The sequence below is a fragment of the Panicum virgatum genome, chromosome 3N (genome assembly GCF_016808335.1).
Source record: "Panicum virgatum strain AP13 chromosome 3N, P.virgatum_v5, whole genome shotgun sequence".
NCBI lineage: Eukaryota > Viridiplantae > Streptophyta > Magnoliopsida > Poales > Poaceae > Panicum > Panicum virgatum.
This window is the reverse complement of record NC_053147.1, coordinates 23,495,122-23,522,707: the sequence shown is the minus strand read 5'-3', so window position 1 is coordinate 23,522,707 and position 27,586 is coordinate 23,495,122. Positions and strand designations below refer to the sequence as shown.

The window sequence follows — 27,586 nt, the reverse complement described above, 5'->3', positions numbered from 1 at the left end:
CCCTTTACATTCCTATTCAGGGGGGGTCTCCATGTTCCTTGCAACTTTCCAATGAGATGCCGACAGACACTTCTACATATGCTACTGCGCAATATTCTTGCCACAGAACATTCAGCGAGTCAGGTTCTTCGGAAGCTGCATGCCTGACAATATAATGATTAATGAGTCTGTAAAAGGGCGTCCGCAATGGTAATAACTAGTACTAGCTATTTAGTCTGCTGATGTGGAAGTGAGAGAAAAAAGAAAAAATATTTTGTACTAGACCCACATGCTCCTCTCACATGTTTTTGGACTACGTGAAATAGATCAGTTATTTGCACGTCGTTAGTGACTACTCTCTCCTATTTTTTTTGTTTCCACATCAAATCTAGTTAGGTAAATAGCCAACCATTGCGCCCTTATAGTCAATGAATAACCCAATCTATCTGTATCGTCGGAAGCTTCATGTCTGACAATATAATGATTAATGTGCCTGTAATTTGTTATGCTCAATGAACAGCCCGTTTTTGTGGACGATCAGCAAGCTAGGTCCGTAATTCTTATCCTCGCACGATCAGCCTTGGGCCGAGATCAGGATGGCTCGAGAGGTACGTTTTTTTAGACATGCTAGGCCCCTTCACGGCCATGGCTGTGGAGTGATAGGACGCAGAAATACGGGCCTCGAAACGAATAGCAAACCCAGGGAGTGACGCATGAATGAAAATATGAGCAACTGAAATATTCTTGACCTACGATAGATTTGGTGTCCACGCCACAATTTCTCCTTTTGCCTAAGACAGGATATCCAAAGATGGTTACAGCTAGAGCAGCTCTTCTGGTAGTTCAATACACTAGTTGAACACATTACACAATATTTATGCCTCCAAATACAAATACATGTAACGAAATGATAGCCCAAAGACCAATCATTAAATTATTCTTAATATACATACAAGGGCGGGGCTAGCCCACAAACCGAAACTATTCCCAGGGAAGCGATTTACACCTAGCAAGCTGCCTCATCAGTTCTGCCTGATAAAAACGGACCTGTTGGGGTGGCTGGTTACTACTCTTTAACTGCTCACTGAAGGGTGTCTTAGTAAATAACTGCAATAAAAAACCCAACTGTGTTAAAAATGTAGCAATACAGAAATTGAAGTAACATACACAAGCTTGTACCTCGGGTAAGAGCAGCTGTTGCAGAAAAGGTCCATATCTTCATTAGTTTGAGATGTCTCCGTTATGGTACTGGGCAATGGAGAGAGCGGCTATCAGCAATCATATGGACACCAACCAGACCACTATTTGGTGAACAGAACTTAATACTGAAAATTGTCATGGTGGATGGTCATTACAGATAGGCAGATAGAACACATGAACTAGCAGGTTCATGGTAATGTTCCAATTGAGTGAACCCATGTCATGCATTCTCAACAATCAAGCCTATTGCAGAAGTATTTATCATCAACTCAGCAAAAATTTAAGGGGGTGATCTGCCAGCCCAGTAGGGTCCAACATGTTCAAGTATTCAACCTGGTAAATATGCAACTACTGCAGGAACTCAAGCTATATATTGTGCTTATAGAAACAAGTATGCAACAAACTAGCATTTGTCAAGAAAATTTAAGGTGAATCACCTGAGGTTGCATATAACCCATTCCTTGGTTGTACGCTCCTTGTTGTCCCATCTAAAAAGAACAAAAATAGTTAGCTTTGCAATATGATCAAACGACAACAATTAAACAGGTGAAAAGAAAAACTAACCCCTTGTGTGGCTGAGCTACTTGCTCCCCCATGGCCAAGGGCATCCTTTTTAATAGAGCCATCACCAGCTTTTGCAGTTAACTTGCTATCACCCTGTTTGTTATCAAAGAAACAAAATCAGAGACCATGTTATCTAGTCGTCCGACTAATCACGATTAGTCGCGATTAGTCGGGCTTATCGGTCCTATGACCCCGATAAGGGACACCGAGTAGGTCTGGGCGACCAGTTTTCTAGTCGTCCGACTAGTTGTCGACTAGTCGCGATTAGTCGCACAATCAGGTTGGAAAATGATCAGAGTTGAGATTGTTTTGTGGGCTGTTTGAGTTGTGGGCCTCGGCCGGTGATGGGCTGGCAAGGTGGCCCATTAGGTTTTTGGTATATAGAGGCTGAGAGACAGGAATATGGACTATGGGATAGGAATACAGAGTTCTGGACAGTTCACAAATCATCTCTCACAAATAAGTGAAAAATCGACCATTATTGTTGCCTTCATACTTGCTTTTTATTAAGTAATATGTAGTACATATATCATATCGGTCCTGGGACACATAGGATGACTAGGCAGACGACTAGGACCGACTAAGCTCGACTAATCGGCCTGATCGACGACTAATCGCGACTAGTCGTCTGATCGGTCCCATGGCGACTAGGTTCGACTAGACGATTTGAAAACATGGATCAGAGATCCTCACATCTCTGATTCTATAAGCTTGCTAGTTTAATCACGGATCATAACAAAAACATACTCCTATACCCTAGAGTGAAGAATCAGCTTCTTGTAACAAGAACTGTAGTGGAGTCCAATGACTTGCAAAGCAGTCAATTAAGCCAAGTACACAACAACAACATAGCCTTTTGTCCCAAGCAAGTTGGGGTAGGCTTCAATTAAGCCAAGTACTTTTATCAAAATCAGCAAAGGGGCAATTCTACTTGAATCAGACATAAAGCAGCTTTTATGGTGTAAATCTGGAATTTTGATCACATTTATACCCTATTGGTTCTCCAAGAAAATGAAACATGCATGTCACTGTCACTGTTCCATTAAAATTTTCTTGCCCTGGCAGTAAGGAATCAATATAGGGAACCAGATGAACTAGATAAGTTTACAAAAGGTTCAATTCATTAAAACCTCCTTCCTAACCTGTCCCCTCCCTCTCAAAAGATACATCATCTCTTCAAAATATTAAGACAATGGCTATGTCTATGCCCTCCTGATGTGAACAAAACCAATTCAATTCATTTCAAGTCAAGGACAATATAGGATCAATTAGCTCAAATCACTATTTCCCAAGTTCATTCTAAAACCTACCAAGACACATTTCCAACCACTAAAACCCAATAATCAATATCCAGAAACATGAAAGAGATCTAGGTGCAGTTCACGATCAGGCAAAAGTTATCTCATGAACACAATGAAAAGGTTCCAATACCACATACCTCCATCTGCAATCAGCACAGGAATCCACCAGACAGAAGACAAAAAACAAAGAAACTGCGTCAGGTACATAATTCAATTGATAAAACAAGATACACACAACAATGCAACTATCCATAAAGTTTAAGCGAGGTTGTCTATGGCCTACAAATCTAAAGTTACAGTGTAAGAATTGAGATCCTATTGTGTAAAGGTAGAGTCTATCATAACTTACACAACCATACTCTATTTACAAAAGCTTTGCTGCTCTATGAATTCCATTAACATTTACATGTAAAGCTCAACTCAACGTGAGTTATGAGTGCTATCTTAGCCTCACGCAATAACAGGAAACAGAGGCTTCAATCAAAGTACTTCCGAGAATCATAAGACGAAACAACTTTTTTTATTTATTATTTTTTTTTTTGGGGGGGGGGGGGGGTCCCTGAAAACATATTTAGCAGCAGTATTTACTACAGGAACAGGGAGGTCTTCATATCCTCAACTAAAGCCGTACCATAAGCATCAGGGTACAGAAGGGGATCACTCCCTGTCACCTATCAGTGCCCATGCCCAACAAGATTATTTCAGTACAATCAGATCCAAAAGGTGATAAATTGGTGATTGCACAACCTGACCCCCAAAGTATAAAGGGAAAATTTGCGAGAGGACACCGTTAGAAGTTGTCCTTTGCTGTAGACCATTAAAATTTTGTGGCTTTGCCAAAAGACATTATAATTCTGTGACCATTTGCTGTAAGACACTAGATCACTTATAATATTCAAGTTTAATATGAGGATACTGGAATTGACTAATATCCTTCCCTATCTTCTACCTGGACTCGATTCTACCCCCAACCGGTCGATTCGGGTACATCGTCGCCCTACGAACTCAACGTCGCTGATGCCGCCTGGAGGAATCCCCGCCGGATCGAGCGCCGCGGCCGCTGGGAGCAAGCCCCACTGTCGGAATCGAGCGCTGCGGCCGCTGGGAGCAAGCCATACTGCTGGAATCGAGCACCACGGCCCGCTCGAGCGAGCGCCGCATGGAGGGTTGTGGGCAGGCGGACATCCTCAACCTCCTGGTCGTCGCCTCCTTGTTGTTGATGGTCGCGCCAAGCTGTGCTTCCCTAGCTAGTCCCCTTGGTCCTCGTTGCGGGCTTGCGGCGTTGTTGCCCGAGCTGCTGGTGGACAAGCAGCTGCCGTAGATACCGCGAAGAGCACCTACAGCTTAAGCGGATCACGACCACGACCCCAGCAAGCGCAACAAGTTGATGACTAGCAGCCAAGCCTCCAAGGAGCCGGAACAGTGCAGAATGGGGTGCTCCAATCCAAATCCACCCTCGGCGTTGAGCGCGAGAGAGCGCCGGCCATAGCAGCGGTAGGGATATAATTGTCCTATAAGTGTTTTGTGACCTATTTGGATAGAAAATATTATTGTATGAGCTATAGTGTCCCCTAGCAAATTAACATAGAATTGTAATGTCTCTCAGCAAAGTCATATTTTTTTAGTGGCCTACAGCAAAAGACACCTTTTAACGGTGTCCACCAGCCAATTTTGCCAAGTATAAATCATCCTTAATTATCCCAACACAAATCGAAATCCGATTAACCCGAACGCTTTCATCAGTGCACACCTCTCTGTACTTCTGCAGGTACACCTTGAGGGGTTCTATGTAGTCCTCGAACCCCAGCGTGGCCATGGCCCACAGTAGGTCGTCCCCGTTGATGGTCTTCCTCTTCTCCCTCTGGCACTTGTCACTCGCCCTACAAAGAGCAGTCAAAAAAACAGGACAAGTCAACACAAACCCCCCATTTCAGATAAAGCCCGAAATGCCACTCCGAATTCCCAACCGAGCCAAGTAAACAGAGCCGCTAGCACTCACTCGCTGGTGATGAAGGAGATGAATTCGGAGACGCACTCCTGCACGGTCTCCTTGGCGTCCTTGGCGATCTTCCCGTTGGCCGGGATGGCCTTCTTCATGATGCGGCTGATGTTGGCGATGGGCAGGAACCTGTCCTGCTCCCTGACGCCGCCGCCTCCGCCCCCGCCGCCGCCCTTGGGGCTCCCACTCTCGTGGCTCCCGCCGCCGCCCCCGGGGCTCGCTGGCGCGTCCGCCATGCGCTCCTCCCGCACTGCAGCAGGACCACCGCCGCCGCGCGCGGGCCAACCAGCAGAAACCCTAGATCCATCAGCTCAATCCAGCGAACCCAAGCCCCCCGCGGATGCGCGGTTCGGAGAGGGGATGAGGAGGGCGTACCTTATATAAGCGCGGGCGGGCGCGACGTGGAAGGAGGGGAGGGCGAGGTGGCGGGCGCGCGCGCGCGCGGGGAAGGCGGAGGTGGGGAAGCGGAGGGAGCTGCGGTGAGGGCGGCGAGTGGGAGATCGGACGCTGGAAAAGAGAAGGCCGCCCGGGCGGGTGCGATGCGGGGGTGGAGGTATCCGGGCCGTTCGTGGGGGTTTATATAGCCCGCCGGGGGCGCCGCCGCGTGGGGGCTGCGGGTGGGAGAGCCCGGCGCACCGTGGACCCGGCGCAGGGTAGTTGGTGATCTGGTGTTCACTGTTCGTCAGCATGGCCAGGGAGCAGTCTTCCCTCTTTCCCCGCTTTTTATTTTGCCTTTTTGGCATGTGTTTGAGGTGGTTTGTCCTGCCGAGGATTTTTTTCACAATTATTTTTCATTGCTCTCCAGCTACCGCGGCTGCGCCTGTAGGCTATCAGAAAATACAAATCAGAAGAAATGTTTCTGGCATGTATGATCGTGTTAAAATATCTCTGATTTTTAAGAACATGAGGCATTTCTCTTGAATTAGAATAGATGAAATTGAGGGGAAGGTAAGAATTAAAACATCTCATCCCGGATATGATTTGTGCTTCTTTACATGAGTAAGTTAACTCATATTTATGTTTATCCATCCCTGATTCGTATGTGCCAGTCTTCTTTATATGTCATTTATACATTTTGCAATGTTGACATTTTTGGCCTATGCTTCGTGAACAAATTACACCACGAATGGTTTAATGTCGCAACAGAGAGTGGAAATCCATCAATTAATATGCGCCCAATTGTGACATGCATTTGTCAATCAATACATTTAGCAACATTGTCCCTTGACTTATGCCTTGAACAAATTGAACGGACAAATCACTCCGTAAGCGTACTAGAGCATATTTCTTTCATGGTGGATGTATTCACCATCCTTACGCGTTTATGCTTCCACATTATCGAGTGGCTACCAAGTTTTTTAAATTTTATTTTATAGTGATTTAAATGATAAAAAAAAGTTGCATAGCACAAGATGGTATTGTCGTATTGCTTTACCTTCATCAAATCCAGATCTATATTTACTATGTCTAACAAACTCACCGTATGGTTTGAATGTTTGATAGAATTACTATTCACGACCCATATTTGCACATGTAAATTAACATCAAAGAGATCACAAAAACGATGTATAAATGTTCACTTTTCCTAATTACTATTGAGAGAGCGTTTGGAACATCAAAGCAAAGACCATACACACGTTGTAGAGACGTTTACTTTTCCTAATTTCTATTAAGAGATTGTTTGATAGGGATTCTCTCAAAATAACTTCACTAGTGAAGTTAAAATTGGGGAAGAAAAAAAAACCCTGATTTCATTGGACTTCTAGTTCATTTTAACCTGAGCTTACAAAATAACTTGACGGTATAATGTCTCGATTTGCCAAAACTAGATGAAGCTTAAATCGGAATAAACAATTCTAAACAGAGCTCATCGCTACTCGCATGCACTTTGGGTAATAGGAAATCAGATGATATACGACGACTACACCCTATGAACATCAGAGCTTTCCAAGACATTTTTTGTATTGATTCGGTGCAAAGCTTTTGGACGACCAATTCGGAAAGATCAATTCGTAAAGCGGAAAAGGGCTATGCAAATCACACCAAGCAATGATTTCTGATAAGATATCAACCAGAGACACCTTTACACGGCAGCGCGGCATATGCAAACAAGCGTATTATCCTCGGACAGGATACAATTAAACTATAGCTCCTGACCTCCTGTTGCTAAGAACAGGGACTGCACAGTTAACTCCTTAAGCGTTGTTGTGGTCACTCACAAGTCACAACCAACAGAGCCATTTATTTGGAAGCAAGGGCTTCCTTTTGTTCCTAAGATCATAGAGACCGCATACTTAACTCGTGTCGTGGTTGTGGTCACCACCCCCAGGGCCATTTATTTGTAAGCAAAGGCTTCTGGGCCAAGCAATAGGGTGTATTAAACCATAATATCATCTTCAGAGGGTACACTCGACCGGCTTATATTCGACAGAACAGTATGATTGCTCTCGTCTACAGTACCAGCACGGACGCAAGGACTTGGCTGCATCTGGAAGCGACCCGACTCACCCCGTTCTCTGGTGACTTCGGGTGCCAGTGTGCCACCTCTCGCATCCACGAGAAACTTGTTGTGGACAAAAGATAGCAACTCGTCACACCAAGATCGCAAAGGCAGGAACGGAGCGCCAGTGGCAAGGAATAAACATGTCGTGTATGATCGGTAAGGGACAGGCCACTGCAAGGAAATGGACCAAAAAGTTGGATCCTGTTTGGACCAAAAAGTTGGATCCTGTTTAGAAGGCATAGATCCCTTACGCTTGGATGTTGGATCAGATTGTTCATGTGAAACCCACAAATATTCAATTCGCATACGTTTTGCACAAAGTCACGCAATGATAAGTATTTTTTTGCAGAAAAAGCAATGATATGTTTTAGAAGACACGATAAGGCTTCAGAAGGCGAACGCCAATGAACAATGCTGTTTCAATACATTGATGGAACTAGCACTTTGTAACATGCACACATATGTACACCACGGGAACATTGGGTAAATCAGTAGCGAACTAAGCTGATGGTCGCCATGTGCGACACACAAACACTACTTGTCTGCTGGACACACCTAGAACCTAGTATGTACAGAGAAGGGTAGGTTTTCTTTTTTCCTCCTAAAGTAAGCTCCATCAGATCGTGCTGTCAGCTAAAACTGCAGTGAACCACCCAGATTTACACCGTGATTTCCTTTCCTACGAGATACTTACAAAGCGCAAACTCCTAATGCGTATGCCTATCCGTTTAAGATAGGTGGAAGGACCCCTGGCCTTCTGTGATCGCATAGATCAGTTTTTCCCTCATCTTTTCCTGCAGGAAAGTGTAAGGTGTCAAAGATTAAAACAAGAAACTTCCATGTTTCGGAAAAGAAAACATAGGAAAACCCAAATGCTTGTAATAATTCTTGTGTGAGAAATCCTATGTTTTTTTTAACTACCAATTAAGGTAAAAAAAGAAATAACCTTCACTTCCTTAATGTTTTAGTGGTATGTTATTTGAGGAATGTTGAAAGTTATGTTGGGTGTTTAATACTTTCAATTATGGTGGGTGCTTAATATTTCTAGTTTATGTTGGCTGGGAACCTCAGAACATGGATAACTTCAATTTATTGACTTGCTCTGTTATACTTTAATTCAATATCCTACTCCATAAATGTCAAATGATGACATTGAAATACTTTAATTTAGTAACCTGCATTAAATTAAGATAAGCAGAAAGTTCAAACCTTAGAAGAGTATGGAGGTAACTTAAGATAGTTGGCACAAGTCATCACACTCGGCAGGTCACTGTCAGCATCATTGCTGTTATGCTGTTTATCATTATAACACAAACTGTTAGCAAAGATGGGTGAAACGAAGTAATCCAGAAAGAGCTTTATAATGCAAGACAGACCTTTCGGACAACTGTGAATTTTGGATTTAGTGCAGCCAAGCCACCTGGTGGAAGCCGAGGTGAACCTGTTATAAATTGCAAGAAAGCTCTGCGTTGATGGGATCCAAACTCTTGTATTATTTCCAACAGCTGCAATGCATATTTGGATTTAAAAAACCTTCACTAAGGTTCACAACATATGTTGCACATTCCAAATATCTTGGCTACAGAAACCTTACATTAATGACAGGAGGGCTGCTGGAAGTGTAACCATGATCAAATTTGATATGATCCACAAGTTTCCCAAACTATTCAAAACAAAGATATCAGCAACAGGAATAGAATAATAACAAAATATGAACCAAATCCAACAGAAGATAGATGCGTACATCCCAAGTATCTTGTTCACCACAGAGTAATTGCTCTAGCTCATCCTCTGAGAAAACCTGGAGTTTGTTTAGTGGAAAAACCTGCAGTAGGCAGTGTCACCATGTCAGACAAAATGAATTTATCCAACAGATAAATGGCGAAAAAACAACACAGTAGCAGATACACAAATTTTAATTTAAAAAAGGACCATGGTGTTTGCTAAAAAAAAGGACCACAATGTCATACATGTAAGGTTTCTAATTACAACCAGAAGCACATGGAACAATGCTAACCCTCAAAGAGACCTGAACCCAGCAAACAAGAATTAAGATCAATGCAGCACTGTTAATCAATTTGGGATGCAAATTATTGTATTATTGTCTAGTCTAGTTTTCCTCTTCTTAATACAAAGATCCGCAGCTCTCCTGCGTATTCGGGAAAATTATCTAGTCTAGTCTAACTCAAAGTAAATTATACATGTGTTAACAAGCTTGTATGAAGTAAAAAGGTGGGAGGGTGAGTGAACTGACAAAGTATAAAATCGGTACAAGAAATGATTGAAGTTCACTCATGCTAGGTTGATATATATTTTGCTTATGAAACACACAGGGTAATATGGTTGGTAACAAAACGCTATTTTTAATTTGTATGGTTTACAGCCTTGCTTTCTAGTAAAATCTGAACTTCATCTGTGGTAGTAACAACATAGTAACAGTGTTTTAAAGGCGGTAAGGCGAGGCGAGGCGAGGCGAGCTGGGTCCGCCTGGACGCCTAGGCGACGCTTTTAAAGCACTGCATAGAAATATCGAGAAATCCCCAACTAAAGTGTAACCCTAGTAATATCTGAGTTTTCAAAGTTTAAGTGTGTGATATACGGAATTTCCTATGCACATTTTAAAACTAGAAAATTTCCAAAAATAGTGCCAAACTGGACACTCGATAGAGTAAGTGAAAAAAAAAACTAGCGCAAGAGCCGCAGAATTATAGAGCATATACCTCGTTAAATCCTAACTTAAAAGCCTCCATCTGTCTTGCAATGCCACTTTTAACCGTTGCCTCGACAACATGATGAACATATTCTTCCAAATTCTCAACATTCAACTGAAAATAACATTATGGGGGATTTAGTCTGTTCAGAAGCAGGCAGAAGAAAGAACACGGTAGTACACAACTTACACTGCCAGAGCTACTTCCTGAGGAGAGCATATAATCTGGATACCCAGGAAGAGTAAAATCAATAGCAAGATCCTCTATTCTACAACCTCGATAAGTCAAATCAGATATTATCTGGCAGTCACTCGTTGAATTTGACTCTGCATACTTTCTCCGACAATCAATGGCTTGAAACTCCATAAGGGATATTGCCAGCTCAGAATCAAATGACTGGATATCATATATATTAAGCTCCTATGAAAAGAAGAGATTATTTTTAATAGACACACAAAGTGAGAAAGAATAAGAAATGTTATACATATTGAAGGATGCAGACTCAACGATACCTTTCCAAGGATAAGCTTGTAGAATGCTTTAGAAAATGGAATGTCGAGAATCCTGCCATCTTTAATTGCTTTTGCAACAACCTGACCAAGAAGGTGAAATTGTTTGCTCACTTCTTGAAAGGAAGCACAGTCTGCTGAAGCAGACCAAGGTCTAGGAAACAGTCCTTTAGGGGCAACCACGAATCTAGAAACATGAGCATCATCAGTACCAGCTTCACAAGGAAGCTCCCCTCTCCACATGCCCAGACCAGACTTCTGAAATTCATGACTAATCAATGTATAGAATTCCATTGTAGGACCTAAACCAGTACCCACTTCCTCATTATATTCTACTTCAAGTAGGGCATTGCTCTTAGCATATGACTGCATCATTTTAGCAGCTGAAACAAGTATATCATCACGATCAACTTTGAACTTTTTCCGTGAGTGGGGAGACCCCCTTTCTGTCACACTATTAACAATTGCATCCATAGCATGCCCATGATGGTTTTTCAAAGAGCCAAATGCTGCCAGTTGGAAATACTTCCATCTCGCCTCAAACGAAAACAAGAAAGGGCATGCAGACATCAGTTCGGTGCACCATAAAGGCAGGCAGCAAGACCTTAAAACCAAAGGATCATGCATTTGTTGCTCCAGTTTATCTGTCAATTTGGTACTAACAAATTCCTGCTGAGGAATCGAGAAAACTACAGCCTTCAGATCATCAAGGTTAGTTATTGTTCCTTGGGCAAAAGAATGGTTTCTCTCGTCAGAAACAAGGTGAAAGGAATACCGGTTTAAACCCTCTAAAATGTGTAACATAAACAATATGTCATACAATGGACTCGATCTGTCAAGTTTGCAAGGAAGTTTACCAAGCAACATACTAGAAAAGAATGGCAGCATCTGCCATTTAAACCCAGTTGTACTGTCATTCTTTGATGATATTGAAGTTGAGGAATCTTTAGGAGAATCTGCCTCTGGGGTAAGAGCTGTTCTATCAGTTTCTGGGTTAGCAGCTGTTCTGAAAGTTATGTCATGTACACTGCGCCAGAACTGCATGTCCAGAATTATGTCAGATCCTGCATTGATCTGATCCTGCAGGATTGATTGATACAAAGTAACAGATCGGTCAAGCTCTTTCCCTTTTAAGCTAAAAACCAATTTCGGTTGTAAGGCATTATCGCTCACGATTATTGTGTTTCTTTCTGCTTTACCTGCAGTTGCACATACATAGAGTTTTCAGGTTTGCCAGAAGAAAAGATGGTCCACAAAACCATAAACTTTAGGCTACACATGCTCACCAGAAGATGAACTTCCTTGCTTTGGGCATGGTTCTACAGCTGGATTTTGATTATTGCAAATCAGTACCTGAAAAAAGAGTCAGTTTAGCCTTAAAGACAACAAGGATGGCTATTAAAATATTTCCAAGGACATGCTTTGTCAGAAATATAGCATTGCTAACACTTATTTTGATATGCATTTCCCAATTAGCTGTGAACTCATTCCATAGAACTATCAAAGTAACACAAAACCATTTCCAGCACAAATAACCTTCTATTCTCTTTGTTTAATTTCAAAACTAAACTTATAGAAGGAGAGCTGACTGCAGAGAACTTATCCATTCTATGGAATTACCAGCAAACAAGACCATCTCTGTTTAATTTAGAACTTCATAGAAAAGCAGGCAAATGCGCAGTGGAGTTTAAGAATACATAGCATCCCTTGAGATTGGACTAGAAACCTAAGAAAGCATGTTGAATTCATGAAAGCGGCCCTATCATATTCACTAAGAATACCAATTAGTCACACTTCCTAAAGTATTAACAATGGGCAGAATAACACCTCTGATGGAGGAGATGATTGCGGTGTTGAATCTCGTTCCAGAGAGCCATCACTAACATAGCTTTCCAAAGCAGGGCCACTAGGTGGTGATTCAGCCTTCTGAATGTTCATATCTGTACTAACTTTGGGCCATAAAAATTCTTCAATAGTACGCAAGGAAGATGATATTTCCACATTCACAACGCTATCATAGCTTGACAAGTTAGTTTCATCTTCATCTTTCTTGAATCGTACTCGGATACATGGAATAATTGTTGAGTGCCTCGTAGGGATATCAGAAATATTGCTCCTTGGCTTGAAATTGTGGCTCATTATCACTGGAAAGTTGTCAAGAGAAGTAAGAGCATTCTGCAGCTTCCTTACTAACAGTGTCAAGAGCATATCACTCCAACTTTGGCCCATTCTTGAGAATGACATCCGAGCAAAAGACTGAAATCTTTTCACCACAGCCAAAAAATGGTCAGAGCTGCAATTCATATTTTCCTCTGCCTGGAGGTACTTGCCATTTGAGAGGTAATTTGATAAAGATTTGACCAATCCACTCTCAAGGAATTCAAAGGTTGTCATTGTTTCTCCCCCACGAAGCTCCATCATCACCTCACTTAAAATAGTAGACAAGTATTCTTCATTTTGAAGATTTTCTCGCTCTGATGACTTGTCTGTGGTCTCATTCAAAACTGCGCAGCAAGTTTTGAGTTTCTGCACAATCTCAGTTAACCCCTTCTCAGAACTCACTACTTCCTTAGTAAAGTAGGTTGTCTTCACATGCCTTGCAAAAGTAAAAAGACTCCCGTTCCCAATCATACAAGTCCTTGTTTCAGCGGCTTCAGATCTGTGAGCATCAAATGCATAGCAGAAACATGTAGATTTATTTCTTATGACAGGTTGAGGCTCTGATTGTTGTATGTCATCAAGCAAATGAGTGGATCTTGAGGAGTCCTCTTGTGTAAGAAGAGCCTCAACTGCATAGACTACACCTTCCTTGATAAAGAATCCCAGGTAAGCATCAGGAAGCTTTTGCATGAGAATCTCGATTATCTTTAGTGATGAGGTCAGCACATGATGATCCTTTCTAGACAATAAACCAGCCAAGAAGCTGCCACAGAGAACACAAAACAAAAGCATCCATTCAATATCAGCACTTCAGTTATAATTTAAGCGCAAAATTTGTCTTGCCCATGACTGCATTCAAGAAATGTGATACTGCAATCCTTTCACATGCTATTTCGTACCTTGCTATGTTCGTTTCTTTCAGCAAGTCTTGAAGCATTTCTGGTTTACTGAAGTAACAAATGTTATTAACTATTGAAGCACAGCCATAGCAAATGTACGAATTGGCACCAGAGTTCACCGCCTGCACAAATGTACTAGCTCACTTCCATATTTCATAAGAAAACATTGTTACGAGCTGTTAGTCTGTTACTATGAAGATACCTTTATCAAGACAGGAAGAATATCCCTAGAGAACTGACACAGAAACCTTGGTTCATCCGTAATTATCTTTTCTTTCGCGAGTATGATCTGGGTGTCTTCAACGCCTCTTGCTGCAGAAGGAATCAACTGGTTTGCTAGTTTCAGAGCTTCATTAACCTGATATAATCATCATTAAATTATCAAATCATGGCATAATGCGTCAGAGTCCATGCTTTAAGAATGTTTATCACACAGAAAGGATAAACCAAAGATGCAATAGTAGAAAAAGAGAAAAAACAGTAAACCTGTAGTTACCTATTTACAATGGCATGCTATGCATAAGGTTCTATTCCCTAGTTAAGAAGGGGAAGGCAGAATTTCAGAGTTTCAGGGCCAAAATTGCCTGCATTGATGTTCAATGAAAACAGCAGGTTTCTAGAATCTCTATATTGGCTTTGCTTCTTCTATTTTCTTTTGTTTTGTTTGGAATGTGTGATTATGAAAACATTGATGCTGTGCAATTGAATCGACCTTGCATAACTGTGATGTAACTCTTGTCAAGAGGAAAACCAGAATACCAAACATCAAGGTTTACTTTAGAAGACACAATGTTCGAGTCTAGATATTGTGATTTAATGTCTGTATATGATTTTTTCTCTCAAGATTCTGATATAAATCTCTCCTAGTCATCTGTAGGACTGTAGATAAATTAGCCTATGATGACTTCATGAACTCCAATGAAAAGAAATCTTATAATAAACTTTTGCACAAACAAATGAAACAGATAATTGTAGGCTAGAAGAATATAGTAACACAAATTGTTAAGGTTCCAAGTTCTTTTTGGGGGAAATGTACTGATGTAAATGATCCTGGTGCATGCATGATTAGTACAAGCAATTTGCAGATGCCAAAAGGCAATACTGGCTGGAATTATAGATAAGTCAATGAGAATGAAAACAAATGAAAGTTGCAGGTGTGAGATTGTAACAAAATGATTTGCATTCTCCCTTAATACAAAGATAGGCAGCTCTCCTGCGTGTTCGAGAAAAAAAAAACCATAATGATTTGCAGGTGGGTAAAATATCTGATTACATATAAGTTATACTTTTTCTACAAATAAATTGTTAAAAACTTCAGCAGAAATAGAATAATAAAAGTAAAATTTAAAGGAATTCTACATGTCATTTGCCCTCTAAGAAAAATGGCATGCCAAATGTACTGTATTGGCACCCATTCTGGCATAGCTACTAGGGTCAATTTCTCACACTTCCTTCATTTCATGGAACTTCAACAGTTCAAGTAAGCATACTAATAATCAATGCCACAAGCAATGCTATTGAATGCACGCATGAGTTGATTCAGCGAAGAGCAAGTATTTTTCAACAAACATCATGATATCTATAAAAAATTCATTGTTAGCAGAAAGCAACTAAAATGATCTGCTACGCACATCTAGGTACTGCTTGGCTAGAAGTAAAGAAGATGTGAAACAGCCAACCTGATTGTTCTGTTTTTCCAAAGGCAAGTATGGCATGCCATGGGACAACTCTGAGGCAACCAAAATCCCCTTTATCGTACTACCAACATTCAGCTCAAAGAGAGACTTTACTGCCACAAGTGACGAACAGGCTAGCTTAGCAAGAAGCCCAATCAGGTTCTGCAATGACAAGACACAACATTCAGCTCCCTCAACACATAATTGGCCACATGCAAAGTTGTAGAGCAAACTTACGCTGCAAGTCGACGGACTAAGGGCAGTGAGTCCACCAGTGTGGATCAAAGGGAGCACCTTCTCTATAATGCCCTGGTGACAGAGCTGGTCGAGAAGATCAACTGAACTGCTAAAAGAGTCTACAATGCTTATCAAGCAATCTGCAAGCTTCTCCACTACCTGGAAGTTTGGATGACTTAGAAACTAAAACAGAGCACAGTGCCCACACCAAAAACAAGCTCCGTTAGATGGGGGAACAGAAGTACCATCTTATCCTCAGATTGCAGAAGATTACACAGCGTTGGGACCGAATCCACAACAAAATGGGAGCAATCCTCAGGGACCTTTTTGCAGGCATGTGCGACAGCTGACACGGCAACCCTCTGAACCATGGAAGCAGGCATCAAATTAGCAAATGTACAAAATTCCCACCAGCAAAGAAGCCTTCTTAAATGCTCTAACCTGAATACTTGCAGTGAAGAAGTCAATGTATGCCAGCACAGCAGTGATCATGCCTGCCTGCAAGCACTGGACCGGTTGCCTCCGTGATATCTTCTCAAATGCTTGCAAGCACTGCACACGCAACAGAACGATCAGATAAAACGCCTCGGTCTAATGTGATCGCCTGATCAGGTCGCAAGAGCTTTCGGGTTACCTGCTCAGCGACATCGAGGTAATCGATGGCGAGGAGCCGGGAGCAGAGCACGGGGAGGAGGCCGTGGCGGACGACTGCGTCGGCGGCCCGCGGCATGGCGTCGCAGAGGTACGTGATGGCGCGCACGGAGAGCAGAATCACGTCGGGAGTGGCCCCCGCGCCGCCGCCGCCGCCGGCCAGCCGCACGAGCGCCCGCGCGGCCGCCTCAGTGGGGAAGTATCCCCCCGCGTCCTCGGTGCAGAACGAGAGCGCCTCGCAGAGCTCCGTCAGCGGCGCCACGAGCGCGTCCTGCGCCGCGCCCTCCGCCGCCACCGCCTCCACCATCTGATGGAACTTCACGGCCCGGGCGCCGCGGGGCCTCGGGCTCCCGTCCCCATCCGACTCGCACGACGACCCGCCGTCCCCATCCCCATCCCCATCCCCATCCCCATCCCCATCGCCGTCCCCATCCCCGTCATCCGCGTCGCCATCAGCGTCGGCGGCGTGGCCGGACGACGAGGTGTCCATATCCGAGACGCCCTGCTCCGCGGGGCGCGCCCCGCCCGGAGGAGGAGGAACCCCCGCGGCGGCCGCGGCCGCGGAGGTCGAGGGTTCCGCCGTGCACGGGCGCTTATCGGCGGGGGGCTCGGGCTCCCCGGGGCCCTCGGGGTCGGAGTCGTCCCGCTTACGGCAGCGATCCATCGGCGCTGCGCTCCCGCTCGCCGCCGCGGCCCCAGAGCCCTCGCCGAGGACGGACGCCAGTGCGCTCGCTCGCTCTCGCCTGACCGCTTTTTGGCACGGCACGGGGCACGATCGACCGGTTTTTGGCTAGGCGAATTGGGGGCGCCGCGTGGATATATACGGGAGGCGTGCGGGGGTGGTTTGTTTTGGTTTTCCCCGTGATCGGGGCGAATCGCGAGATTTTCATGCGATTTGGGCCGGTTTCCGTGGGTTTCCAGGGGTTGTTTGGGAATTGGGACTCCGGGCGCTCGGCTCCACCGCCGTACTGTGTGTGAGAGAGACTTACGGTCTCACGGAGATGGAGCCGCGGCAGTAGTTCTACCGCTCCCGGACCCGGAGGGGGCTGGGTTGTTTCGGCTTTTTGGGGAGTGCACCGGTGCTGGTTCAGACGTCGTTCCGGTGGTCTACATCGCGCGGCTGGCTGCTTGTACCGGATTGGGTACTTCAGGTTCAGGAGGTGATTGGCCTGAATCGTGCTGTTTCCACAGGATTGGGTATAGTATTTGGGATCAAGATAAGAGTTAGCAGATATAGGGTAGTATATAGTCAGACTATTTAGTTGTATGATGTTGTAAAAGAACTTGATTAAATGATATCATGTAGTAGTATTTATGGATGTTGAAGGTGCAGTTCGTTTTATATGAAATGTCTTTGCTTAATTTGCAAGTAACTGGAGACTTTTTCTTACCAAGAAAGAGTTTGAATTTATTGTGCCATATTTATTTGCGAACTTGATATGCGATGATGGAGCCATAGAGGGAGAATAATCTGTAAACAATTATGGAATACTCCAGAGATGGAGCTGCGACATCAATTCTAAGGCTTCCGTGAAGTTTACTTGTTTCGGCTTTTTAGAGCGTGCAAGAGGTTGGGATGGGATCATGTCACTTATGTACACTATATTGGCTGGTTCATCTCATGCCTCAATCACAATCGAGTTGATTGGCCATAATTCAAAAGATAGTTGAAAGTTTGTACTTCAAATCAAGACAAGAGCTTCACTAGTGTGTGTAAATAGTCAATTTATTAGTTGTGTTAGTGCTGTTGTAGAATTTGATTATTATTTAATAAGTAGTATTTATTGATGTCAAAGTTTGTTTGTAAAGGGCATCTTTGCTTGATTTGCAAATCATGGAGGGGCCGAGGGGTTAAGAAAGAGCAGTTAATCACATCATGTTTTTTCAACCTGATTTGTGGAGGAGAGATACGAGAAATGGAATACGAAACCACCTAGTGTGGTGGTGATGTGACGGAAAAACTTCAGTTGCTAGCGTTATACTCGTAGCCATACTATGTGTTTACTTGTATGAGTTTTTCTTCATCAGTTTATAGGTTTGCATGTGCGCATCGTCCCTGTAGATTTATATGTTCTTCATTGATTTATATTTTTATAAAAGTATTTTTCAAGACAAATCTATTTATACTAGAAATATGGCGCGCCTTTGGCGCGCGGTTATGACCCGTTATTTGGCATGTATAATGTAGCATTAGATTTGGAAGATATTATTGTTAGCTTATTTCAGCACATTGACATTGGTGAGTATGAAGCTGCTTGAATTGAGTTTGATTATCCACTACCTTGAGTAATAATCTTGCTGAGGTACCAATATAAAAGTAACTTAGTGCCGTAAGCAGATGTGTGTTGGGTGCATATCCTACAAGAAGTGCTTTATGTCCGAGTTTGCGCACTTCTCTTTTCTCTAATTAAAATTGATGGAGGGATGAATGAAAGTAAAGACTAGGGATAATGGTCAATCAAAGGTATGATATTATGAACTTGGTTCATCAAATTGAAGTACTTGCATCCTTGCTCAACAACACTAACAAATGTGATGTGGTCTGGAGAGATGCTATGCTCTAGTCTAGCATTTTCTCAAACATATCAACCGTCAGTACTCCATGTCCATTCTGCTGCAGTGCAGTGAACATGGCAGTTCATGACATTTCACAGTTCATGACATTTCACAGTTCATTACAGAGGCACGTATGCTTGCTCCAAAGCCCATAACAACATACATGTTGATGCCTGCAATGCAGTACTAGCATAGGGGACATATCGGGCAAGACACCATCTCTGACCATGAACATAACCGGGCATGTATACATGCTTCCTTGAAGTGGCTCTCATGACTGCAGGCACAAATGACATTGTTCCAAGTGATTAAATCCCTGCAATCCATAGCATCGAACATGACCAAAGCTTCTTGCGAGCACCCACACCTGGTGACATGCTCACCTGATCCAAAAGCACCTCCCGCCCTGCCCTGCTAGTTCCCTGAACAACGACAGCGGTTTGAGTTTGAGATACATCTTGTTCCTAGCGTAACCAACGAGGAGCGCATTCATGGATGCTATGCTCGGGTAAGGCATTCTGTCGAACACCTTCCTAGCTTCCTGGACGCCGCCATGTCCCCGGCCTTGGCGTACGCATCGACCAACCTGGTGTAGACGAACACGCCGTTAGGAGGCACGGCCTTGGTGGTGCGCGCGTGGACCTGACGACCGTAGAGGTGCGGAAGGTCGGCGCAGGCAGCGAGGACGACAGAGATGAGGTGGGGGCCGGGGTCGAGTCCGCGGCATGCGCCCGAGAAGAGCGAGAGTAGAGGTGCGGAAGGTCGGCGCAGGCAGCGAGGACGACAGAGATGAGGTGGGGGCCGGGGTCGAGTCCGCGGCATGCGCCCGAGAAGAGCGAGAACGCGAGGCCCGGGTGCAGCCGCGCGAGGGCGGAGATGAGGACAGTGTTGGTGTGGAGTGTAACATCTCGGGGTGAAAAATTCAAAATCCGGAACCTCCGGGTTCAAAAACAGGAACTTCCGGTTTTACTCTGCTTCGTGGGCAGAGCACGAATCGCGGCGCGCCGCACGTCGCCACAGCCGCCGGCCATCCTCGCGACACGCGCCGGCCATCCTCGGCTACCGTGCCGCCCCCTCACTCCTCTCCTCGCCTTAAGGTTCGACCGGCCCTTTCCCCTCAAACCCAAACCCTAGCTCTTTCCCCGTTCCCCATTGCCGCCGCCGTCCGAGCTCCGCCCTCGCCGTCGGTTCGTCGTCTCCGGTGAGCCGTGGCTCGATTCCTCATGTGGGGAGCATCTTCTCCTTCTCCTCGCTCGATTCCCCTCCTTACCCGGCCTCTTTATTCGCCGTGCAGGGCCGCCGGCGAGCGCCTTCGCCCGCCACCGCCTGTCGCCGTCGCGGCGTTCTCTCGTCGCCTCTCTTTGCCGTCCACTTGTGGAGTGAGCTTCGCCTTGCCCTAGAACACCCCGTGCGCGCCTCCTTCGGCCCGCTCCGGCCCTGCTCTGCCGCCGGAACACGGCCGTGCCGCCGCTGCGCCATGGTCGCCGCGTCGAAAGTCGAGTCGCGGACAGCCCGGCTCTTTGGAGCGGATAGTCCGCAAGTAACCCGCTGAAACCGGAACTGCCGGTTTTAAAAACCAAAACTTCCGGTTTTGGCCTATCAAGTTCTGAAAACCAGAACATCCGGTTTTTAAACCGGAATCTCCGGTTTTGTCAGAGTTGCATATCTAAAATGTTGTTTCATGTACATCTTTTCGTGCATATCATTTCATGTAGTTTATTTTATGCATAAGCATAGCATCGCACTAATTCATGCATCTCCTTCATGCATTATAGTGACCGAATCGTCGGAGAACGAACCCGTGGAGCCCGCCGAGTCCGTCGAGCCTGAACCCAGAGTCCAGTTCGCGGTCGAGCCCGAAGATAACCGAGGCAAGCAGCTAAGCATGATTCCTTGCTCCTATTTAATCTAAGTTAGATAGTTATCTCACCGAGTTATGTTGGGGTTATATGTATATTATGTATGTATTGCATTCTTGTACCTATTTGCGTGCATTATCCTTCCTTGATTTGTTATCCTCGTTCTTGGCACTAGTTAGTCAGTTAATCACTTAACCTGACTAGATGCTTAGCCCTGCTTAGAGTACTTCTTTTGCTCGCTAGACATGAATAATTTGGAGGATCACATTTACCGGTTATCCTTGTTGCACTGGTTCGGCTTGGTGGTAAGAGTTTGGTAGTATCGAGATTCGAGCGGAATAGTAGGGCCTAGAGAATGAAGTCACATGGGCATAGTCCGCTTGGATTGATTAAGGACCGAGTGGATGACGTTGGTTTTGAGCACCTTTCCGTGCTACCACATATCCAATATAATGGTACGGATGAGCCAATTACCTTCTTTGACTTGATCATTGAGGCCTGATCCCAGATACGTGGCCAAGGGCTATGCAGGGAGGCTTAGTGGGTCCCCGAGTGGAACTATGTAAAGGAAAAATTTAGAGATGTCCCCGGTGGAACTAAGTCTCCACGCGCAAGCTGGGCGTACCCTCAACGATTGAGCCTTGTTGGGAACGGTTGACGTGAGTACCCCCTTGCCCGACGTGATCGGTTGGGTGAGTCGCATGGTCCTCGTGTCGTGTGGGTAAAGTAGTACACCCTTGCAAGGTTTGAATCAATTCGAATTGCCGCGCTCTCGGTTATGAGCACGCTCTTTATCCCATGAACTCTCGTAGAGTTACGGTCATGTTGAAGTGGGTTTTAGTAACTCGGGAATCACTATGTTATTCTTAATATGTGCTACTAAAATTTAATGGGGGTTCGGGCAACATTAATTAATTGTACTAGGTGTTAGTTTAGAGAGCTCATGCTTATGCAATAATTACTTAATCTTAAAGCTTTTACTTGAGCCTTTGCATGATCCTTGTTTATTTAATCGCGTAAGTCGTGCGAGTACCTTTGTACTCAGGGTGCTTCTAACCCTAGTTGTAGGTGAACCGGAAGTGGTGTTCGGCCACTTTTACCCCGCCGATCCAGGTGCGGGGGAGGAGTAGGTCGTTGAGGCTGGGATGGTGTCCTTGAGCAAGACATCATCATCGTAGTAGGTTTTATCGTAATCGAGCTTCGTGAGAGCATGTAAATATAATAATCTTTAAGTTTCTATATAATATGGCTTCCGTGAGCCCAAGGCTTGTTATGGTGAATAGTTTGAACCTTCCTATGCTGATCTGGTAATGTTAAGTTTTGAACTCAGGTAATGTAAAACTGCTCTTTGTGGTTATTTAACGATGTATTCGATGGTAAACGGTATGTGTATATGCTGATTCTGGGCGTATGTTGGAACACATACCGGGACTACCAGATTTAATATTATTTTAGCCGAATGATGTGTCGGTTATTCGTGTCTCTAGATGTGAGGTAACACGTGGCACGCTCTCTGGCAGGCACGTGTTAACTCTCATCTGAAAGACAATGACTGGCGGTTCGTTTAAAATAGTATTAAATTGGGCGGTTCTCACAACGGGTATCAGAGCTGAGGTTCCATGAAGTGAATCTAAAAATTTGTTTAGTGGGTAGAGAGTCAAATAAAATTTGATTACTTGCACTAAGAGTTATTTTTGTTAAAAATTTGAACCTAAGGTGAAATGCTACCTTTCTTCCTTCGTCTTAGAGCTAATTCTCCCTTATTGCTTCACTTGCTTAATTAAGATATGCTTAACCCCTCTTGTCTTCATGAGTAGTGGGAGCGTAGGAAAACCCTTACCTGCTGGTTATCTTTTGAGCCTTTTACCGGGGTTGAGGAGGTGGGAATCATCCATTGTCCTAAGTGCTAGTAGGAGGGTTGTAGCGCTGCTGGGCAATGCGGTTGTTTCGAGTCGTAAGTGAGCGCTAGAACGTTAAGGCGTGCTCACGGTGTGAGGAGACGTCATGTTGCATTCATATCTCGCATGCATGCATACTCTCTTTTCAGTCTCCAAATCCATACTCAGTTAATCTAGTGTGCCGTGGTCTAGATTTCGCTGATCTCATTCTTGTTAATCTTAGTGGGCCAAATCTACCCTTTCTCTTAGATATGTTATCCTAGTGTTGGTTATGTGTTAGATTTTTATCTACACATTGTCTTTCCACCCTGCCTTTGAGTATCATTCTTTATCTTTCATTCCTAACCGCTAACCGTTTTGTTTATTAACAGGATGGTGTTGCGTTCGGGAACTGAGAGGGATGGTGCTAATGGTTCGGGTGGCAATAACAACTGCAACAACGAGGTTCCCCTTCCAAATCCTCCTGTTCACCCAAACCTTGCGGACGTCCTGGCCCGGCAAACTGAACTTATGGCGGCCATAGTCAATCAAATGGGCAATGCCGGCAATCATGGTTGTAATGAACATGGCACCATTTATGCCATTTCGAGTGATTTTGGTGATCGAATGACAACACAACACTTGGACTAATATGATTATTAAGATGATCATTCTCAGGCTTTTAGGTTCAAGTGATGACAAAGAGAAAGAGAAAATAGGCGTAGCAAAGCTCTTCGGATCAGGAGCACCGGAAGAACCGACGCCAGGGGCACCGGTGCATCCGACGCTTGTCGGAAGAACCGACGCTACGATGTTTGGTGCAGGAGGAAATCGAAGCCAAGTCAGCCTACAGGCACCGGTTGAACCGACGGTCCAAGAAAGGGCATCGGTGCATTGGCTGTTCTTTGTACCAGAGACGATGTCAAGTGCCCAGGAAAAGTTTCTTCAGCACCGGTTCAACCGACGGGGCATCGGTGCATACCACCGGTGTAATGACGTCAGCGTCCAGGAGAAGATTCCTTCAGCACCGGTTGAACCGGTGAGGCATCGGTGCAAAGCATCGGTTCAACCGGTGGTCTCTGCGTCAGCCGACAGGAGTCCAACGGCTACTTCGTGTTATGAGTGACCGGATGAACCGACGCTACCTCGCCAAGAGGCATCGGTTCTTCCGGTGGTACGCAGATTTTCAGCTAACCGTTGGAGCAACGGCTACAAGACTTGGTGGCCTATATATACGCCTCACTCCGGCCATTTGAAGCTTGCTGGAGTCCCAAGACACCTCATACACATCCAAGAACATCTCCAAGCCATACAAGAGCTCATAGATCATATCCTTAGCTTATAGCACTAGCTTTGTAAAGTGTGAGTGCTAGATTAGCTCTTAGTGAGTGTGATTGTAAGGCCTTGAGCCTTTGTGCTGTGGTTCTCTAGTGAACCAAAACAAGAGCTTGGTGCGCCGGCACCTTGGAGCGTGAAGCTCGCCGGCAACGTCATCGACCCTCCGACTTGGTGTGGAGCGGCGACGACACTTTGTGCGGGGGACGTGGAGACCCCCATCCTTTGTGGAGAACCTCCTTAGTGGAACCCGGGGCCAAGGTGACCGTGATTGTGTTCACGGAAGAGACTCGGTGGCCGAGTAGCAATACTCTTAGTGAGTGCTACAACAACGTGGATGTAGGTGTGCCTTTGTGGCTAACCGAACCACAGGATAAACACCCGCGTCAAGAGTTTGCTATCTCCTATCCCTCTCTTTAAGCTTCCACATTTCATACTAGCAATTTGTGTGCCTTTACTTTCATAGAATAGTTTCTTGATAGGAAAGGCTATAGGTTACTAAACTCTTTTGGGATAGGGGTTTCACACTAGAACAACCTAGTTGCACATCTAGATAGCATGTTTTAGTTTAAGCTTTGTGCAAACTAGTTGGAGCCATAGGTCTAAGTTTTTATTAATGCCTAATTCACCCCCTCCCCCTCTTAGGCTAGAGCACCCGATCACTTTCAATGGCCCAAGAGCTGAGCCTCAAGTGAACAGGTTCGGGGATTTCTTTCGTACCAACCCACCCATCTTTCGTGGCTCTAAAGATCCTCTTGATGCGGATTTCTGGCTCAATATCATTGAAGAGAAGCTTGGTCTTATTGAGTGTGAGCCATATGAGAAGGTTTTATTTGCTGCTCATCAACTGCATGACGCCCCTGGGGCTTGGTGGCGGAACTTCAAGGCATCTCACCCTGCCAATCACCGCTTCACATGAGAGGAGTTCCGCACAGCTTTTCGCTCTTTCCATATTCCCAAGGATATAATGGATATCAAGAAGAAAGAATTTCTGAATCTTACTCAAGGAAATCGTGATGTGATGACATATGTGAATATCTTCAACACTCTCTCCCAATATGCACCTGAAGAAGTGGCCACCGATGCCAAGAAGCAAGAACGCCTGTATGATGGGCTTTCTGAAGAATTGCAAGATAAGCTCTCCACTACCAAGTTTGAAGACTTCAATGACTTGGTGAATATAGCCATCAGAGCTGAGCGTAAGATGAAGAATCTTGAGGCCAAGAACAAGCGTCCCGCTCCTACCTCGGCAGGCGGTAGCTCCTCACGTCCACGTCTGGGGCCTTCTCCTCTTCCACCTCGGGCGCCGGGAGCTCAACCTCCCCGTCCTATGTGGATTGTGCGTAATCCTCAACCTCCTCAAGGACAAGCTCCTAGGCCAGTCAATGCCTATTGGAGCAACCCAAGTGTTGCTGCAAAGGGCCCATGTTACAATTGTAGTGGCACAGGCTATTTCTCCAGGGATTGTCCCTCTCCGAGGCATGGCGGTGCCTTCAATGCACCCAGGCCCAATAACCCTCTACCTCAGGCACAGCGCCAAGAAGCCAAGCCACAACAAGCTCCTAAGCATGGCCGTCTCAACTACACCACCGCTGAGGAAATTCTGGAGAATGCCGAAGTTCTCATGGGTACGCTCCTAATCAATTCTCACCCTGCGATGGTTCTTTTTGATTCTGGAGCAACTTTTTTCATTTATCAATAAGAAATTTATGCTGCATAGTAAGCTTGAGATGCAAAACCTACAAGTGCCGTACTATATAGAATCACCGGGTGGAGAGATCATTTCTAGAAACTTTGTGGATAGGGTTCCAATTCTCATTGAGGGAGCTACTTTTCAAGCTAATCTTCTCATCCTAGATCAGATGGGTTTAGATGTAATTCTTGGGATGAATTGGTTGGTTAAGTATGATGGAGTCATCAAATGTGGGCCCCGCACTATCGATCTTTTGCATCCCTCCGGAAAGAGAGTTCTACTCTCCCTTGCCAAGACGGAATCTTGTTTATATGCCTTGCCGAGTACTAAAGCTACAGCATTGGAAGATATTCCTGTGGTATGTGAATATCCAGATGTCTTTCCGGAAGAATTACCAGGTATGCCTCCTAATTGTGAGGTGGAGTTCGTCATAGAGCTCATGCCCGGGACTGCTCTTATCTCTAAACAGCCTTACCGAATGCCTCCCAATGAGTTGAAGGAATTGAAGAAACAACTCAAGACTTTATTGGACAAGGGTTTTGTTCATCCGAGCTCCTCTCCTTGGGGATGCCCGGCTCTCTTTGTGAAAAAGAAAGATGGTAGTTTGCGGATGTGTGTTGATTATCGTCCGTTGAATGAGGCCACCATCAAGAACAAATATCCTCTTCCTCGGGTTGATATCTTATTTGATCAACTCTCGGGAGCTCGTTATTTTTCTAAGATTGATTTAAGGCTGGGTTATCATCAAATCAAGATTCGAATGGAGGACATTCCAAAAACGCCTTTTTCTACTAGATATGGCCTCTATGAATTCACGGTCATGTCCTTCGGCCTCACCAATGCTCCGGCTTATTTCATATATCTGATGAATAGCATCTTCATGGAGGAACTTGATGTCTTTGTGATCATCTTTATTGATGATATTCTCATTTATTCCAAGACCCAGGAAGATCATGCTCGTCATATTCATATTGTCCTTCGAAAACTGAGAGAACATCGTCTTTATGCCAAGTTTAGCAAATGTGAGTTCTGGCTTGAAAAAGTATCCTTTCTCGGTCATATTCTTTCTAAAGATGGTATTGCTGTGGATCCTGGTAAGGTGCAAGATGTCCTCGATTGGAAGCAACCTCAAAATATCTCTGAGATTCGGAGTTTTCTTGGACTTGCGGGATATTACTGCCGGTTCATTGAGAACTTTTTGAAAATTGCGAAGCCAATAACCGAGTTATTGAAAAATGGAGTTAAGTTTGAGTGGACTTAAGCTTGTGAAGAAGCTTTCCAAACTCTTAAGGATCATCTCAATACCGCTCATGTTCTTGCTCAGCCGAATATTTCCAAGAGCTTCGATGTTTATTGCGATGCTTCTCGCATCTGCCTTGGCTGTGTTCTTATGCGAGAAGGCTGAGTAGTTGTGGCAGAACCACCTGAATTATCTCGGCTCAAGTGCGCTGGCCATCACCATAAAGGCAACACCGATACAAACACACTTCAAATGGAACAATACTTGGTCTGTCGGGTAACGTCCCGATACAACCACCGGTTCTCGGATCGAACAAGCATACCCCACACGAAGGCGAGTCCAGAGATATTACAACCACATATTTTACAACACAAGCATAATAGTTATTACAAACCAGTTCAAAGCATTATTACAGCTCCAAACTCAGTAAAACAGTTATACAAGCCATAAGTTTAACGTTCAGAGTTTAAGCAGCGAAAAGAAAACACGACGGCTACATCACGTCGCAAAAATATACCGAGCTAGCCCAAGCAAGGTATCACTCATCGGGGTCATTGCTGGCCGAAGACGGATCCCATTCTACGGACTAGCCAGGAGGCAAAGAGCAGGGCCAAGACAGACTAGCGATCTGGTCCTC

The 27,586-nt window shown here is 44.7% G+C and overlaps 2 protein-coding genes across 3 annotated transcripts; both read right to left on the bottom strand.

Moving 5' to 3' along the window:
- Positions 1-705: 705 nt before the first annotated feature.
- Positions 706-5,588, bottom strand: LOC120665217 (nuclear transcription factor Y subunit B-like). Of its 2 annotated transcripts, none has more exons than XM_039944693.1 (8): positions 5,419-5,588; positions 5,044-5,340; positions 4,795-4,924; positions 3,182-3,187; positions 1,744-1,836; positions 1,617-1,667; positions 1,159-1,227; positions 706-1,086 (listed from the first exon to the last, which is right to left on the bottom strand). In XM_039944693.1, the coding sequence occupies exons 2-7, from the start codon at positions 5,277-5,279 to the stop codon at positions 1,201-1,203; spliced, it is 543 nt and encodes a 180-aa protein (XP_039800627.1). In that variant the 5' UTR covers positions 5,280-5,340; positions 5,419-5,588; the 3' UTR covers positions 706-1,086; positions 1,159-1,200. The 2 variants fall into 2 exon arrangements, with proteins under 2 accessions (XP_039800627.1, XP_039800626.1); XM_039944692.1 differs by having other exon boundaries at positions 5,044-5,293.
- A 2,323-nt stretch (positions 5,589-7,911) lies between these two features.
- LOC120665216 (E3 ubiquitin-protein ligase UPL4-like) lies at positions 7,912-17,179 on the bottom strand. The gene is made up of 17 exons (XM_039944691.1): positions 16,373-17,179; positions 16,180-16,290; positions 15,984-16,100; positions 15,739-15,897; positions 15,505-15,663; positions 14,028-14,183; positions 13,826-13,947; positions 12,594-13,689; positions 12,053-12,119; positions 10,770-11,965; positions 10,447-10,677; positions 10,267-10,371; positions 9,291-9,371; positions 9,141-9,209; positions 8,923-9,051; positions 8,756-8,839; positions 7,912-8,340 (listed from the first exon to the last, which is right to left on the bottom strand). The coding sequence occupies exons 1-17, from the start codon at positions 17,051-17,053 to the stop codon at positions 8,275-8,277; spliced, it is 4,629 nt and encodes a 1,542-aa protein (XP_039800625.1). The 5' UTR covers positions 17,054-17,179; the 3' UTR covers positions 7,912-8,274.
- Positions 17,180-27,586: the final 10,407 nt, after the last annotated feature.

Coding starts and splice junctions, on each gene's coding strand:
- LOC120665217 (XM_039944693.1), bottom strand. CDS start 5,279: ATGGCGGACGCGCCAGCGAGCCCCGGGGGCGGCGGCGGGAGCCACGAG. Junction 4,925..5,043: donor ATCTCCTTCATCACCAGCGA/GTGAGTGCTAGC, acceptor TGCTCTTTGTAG/GGCGAGTGACAAGTGCCAGA. Junction 1,668..1,743: donor GTAGCTCAGCCACACAAGGG/GTTAGTTTTTCT, acceptor TGTTCTTTTTAG/ATGGGACAACAAGGAGCGTA.
- LOC120665216 (XM_039944691.1), bottom strand. CDS start 17,053: ATGGATCGCTGCCGTAAGCGGGACGACTCCGACCCCGAGGGCCCCGGG. Junction 13,948..14,027: donor TTCTTCCTGTCTTGATAAAG/GTATCTTCATAG, acceptor ACATTTGTGCAG/GCGGTGAACTCTGGTGCCAA. Junction 8,840..8,922: donor AATTCACAGTTGTCCGAAAG/GTCTGTCTTGCA, acceptor AATGATAAACAG/CATAACAGCAATGATGCTGA.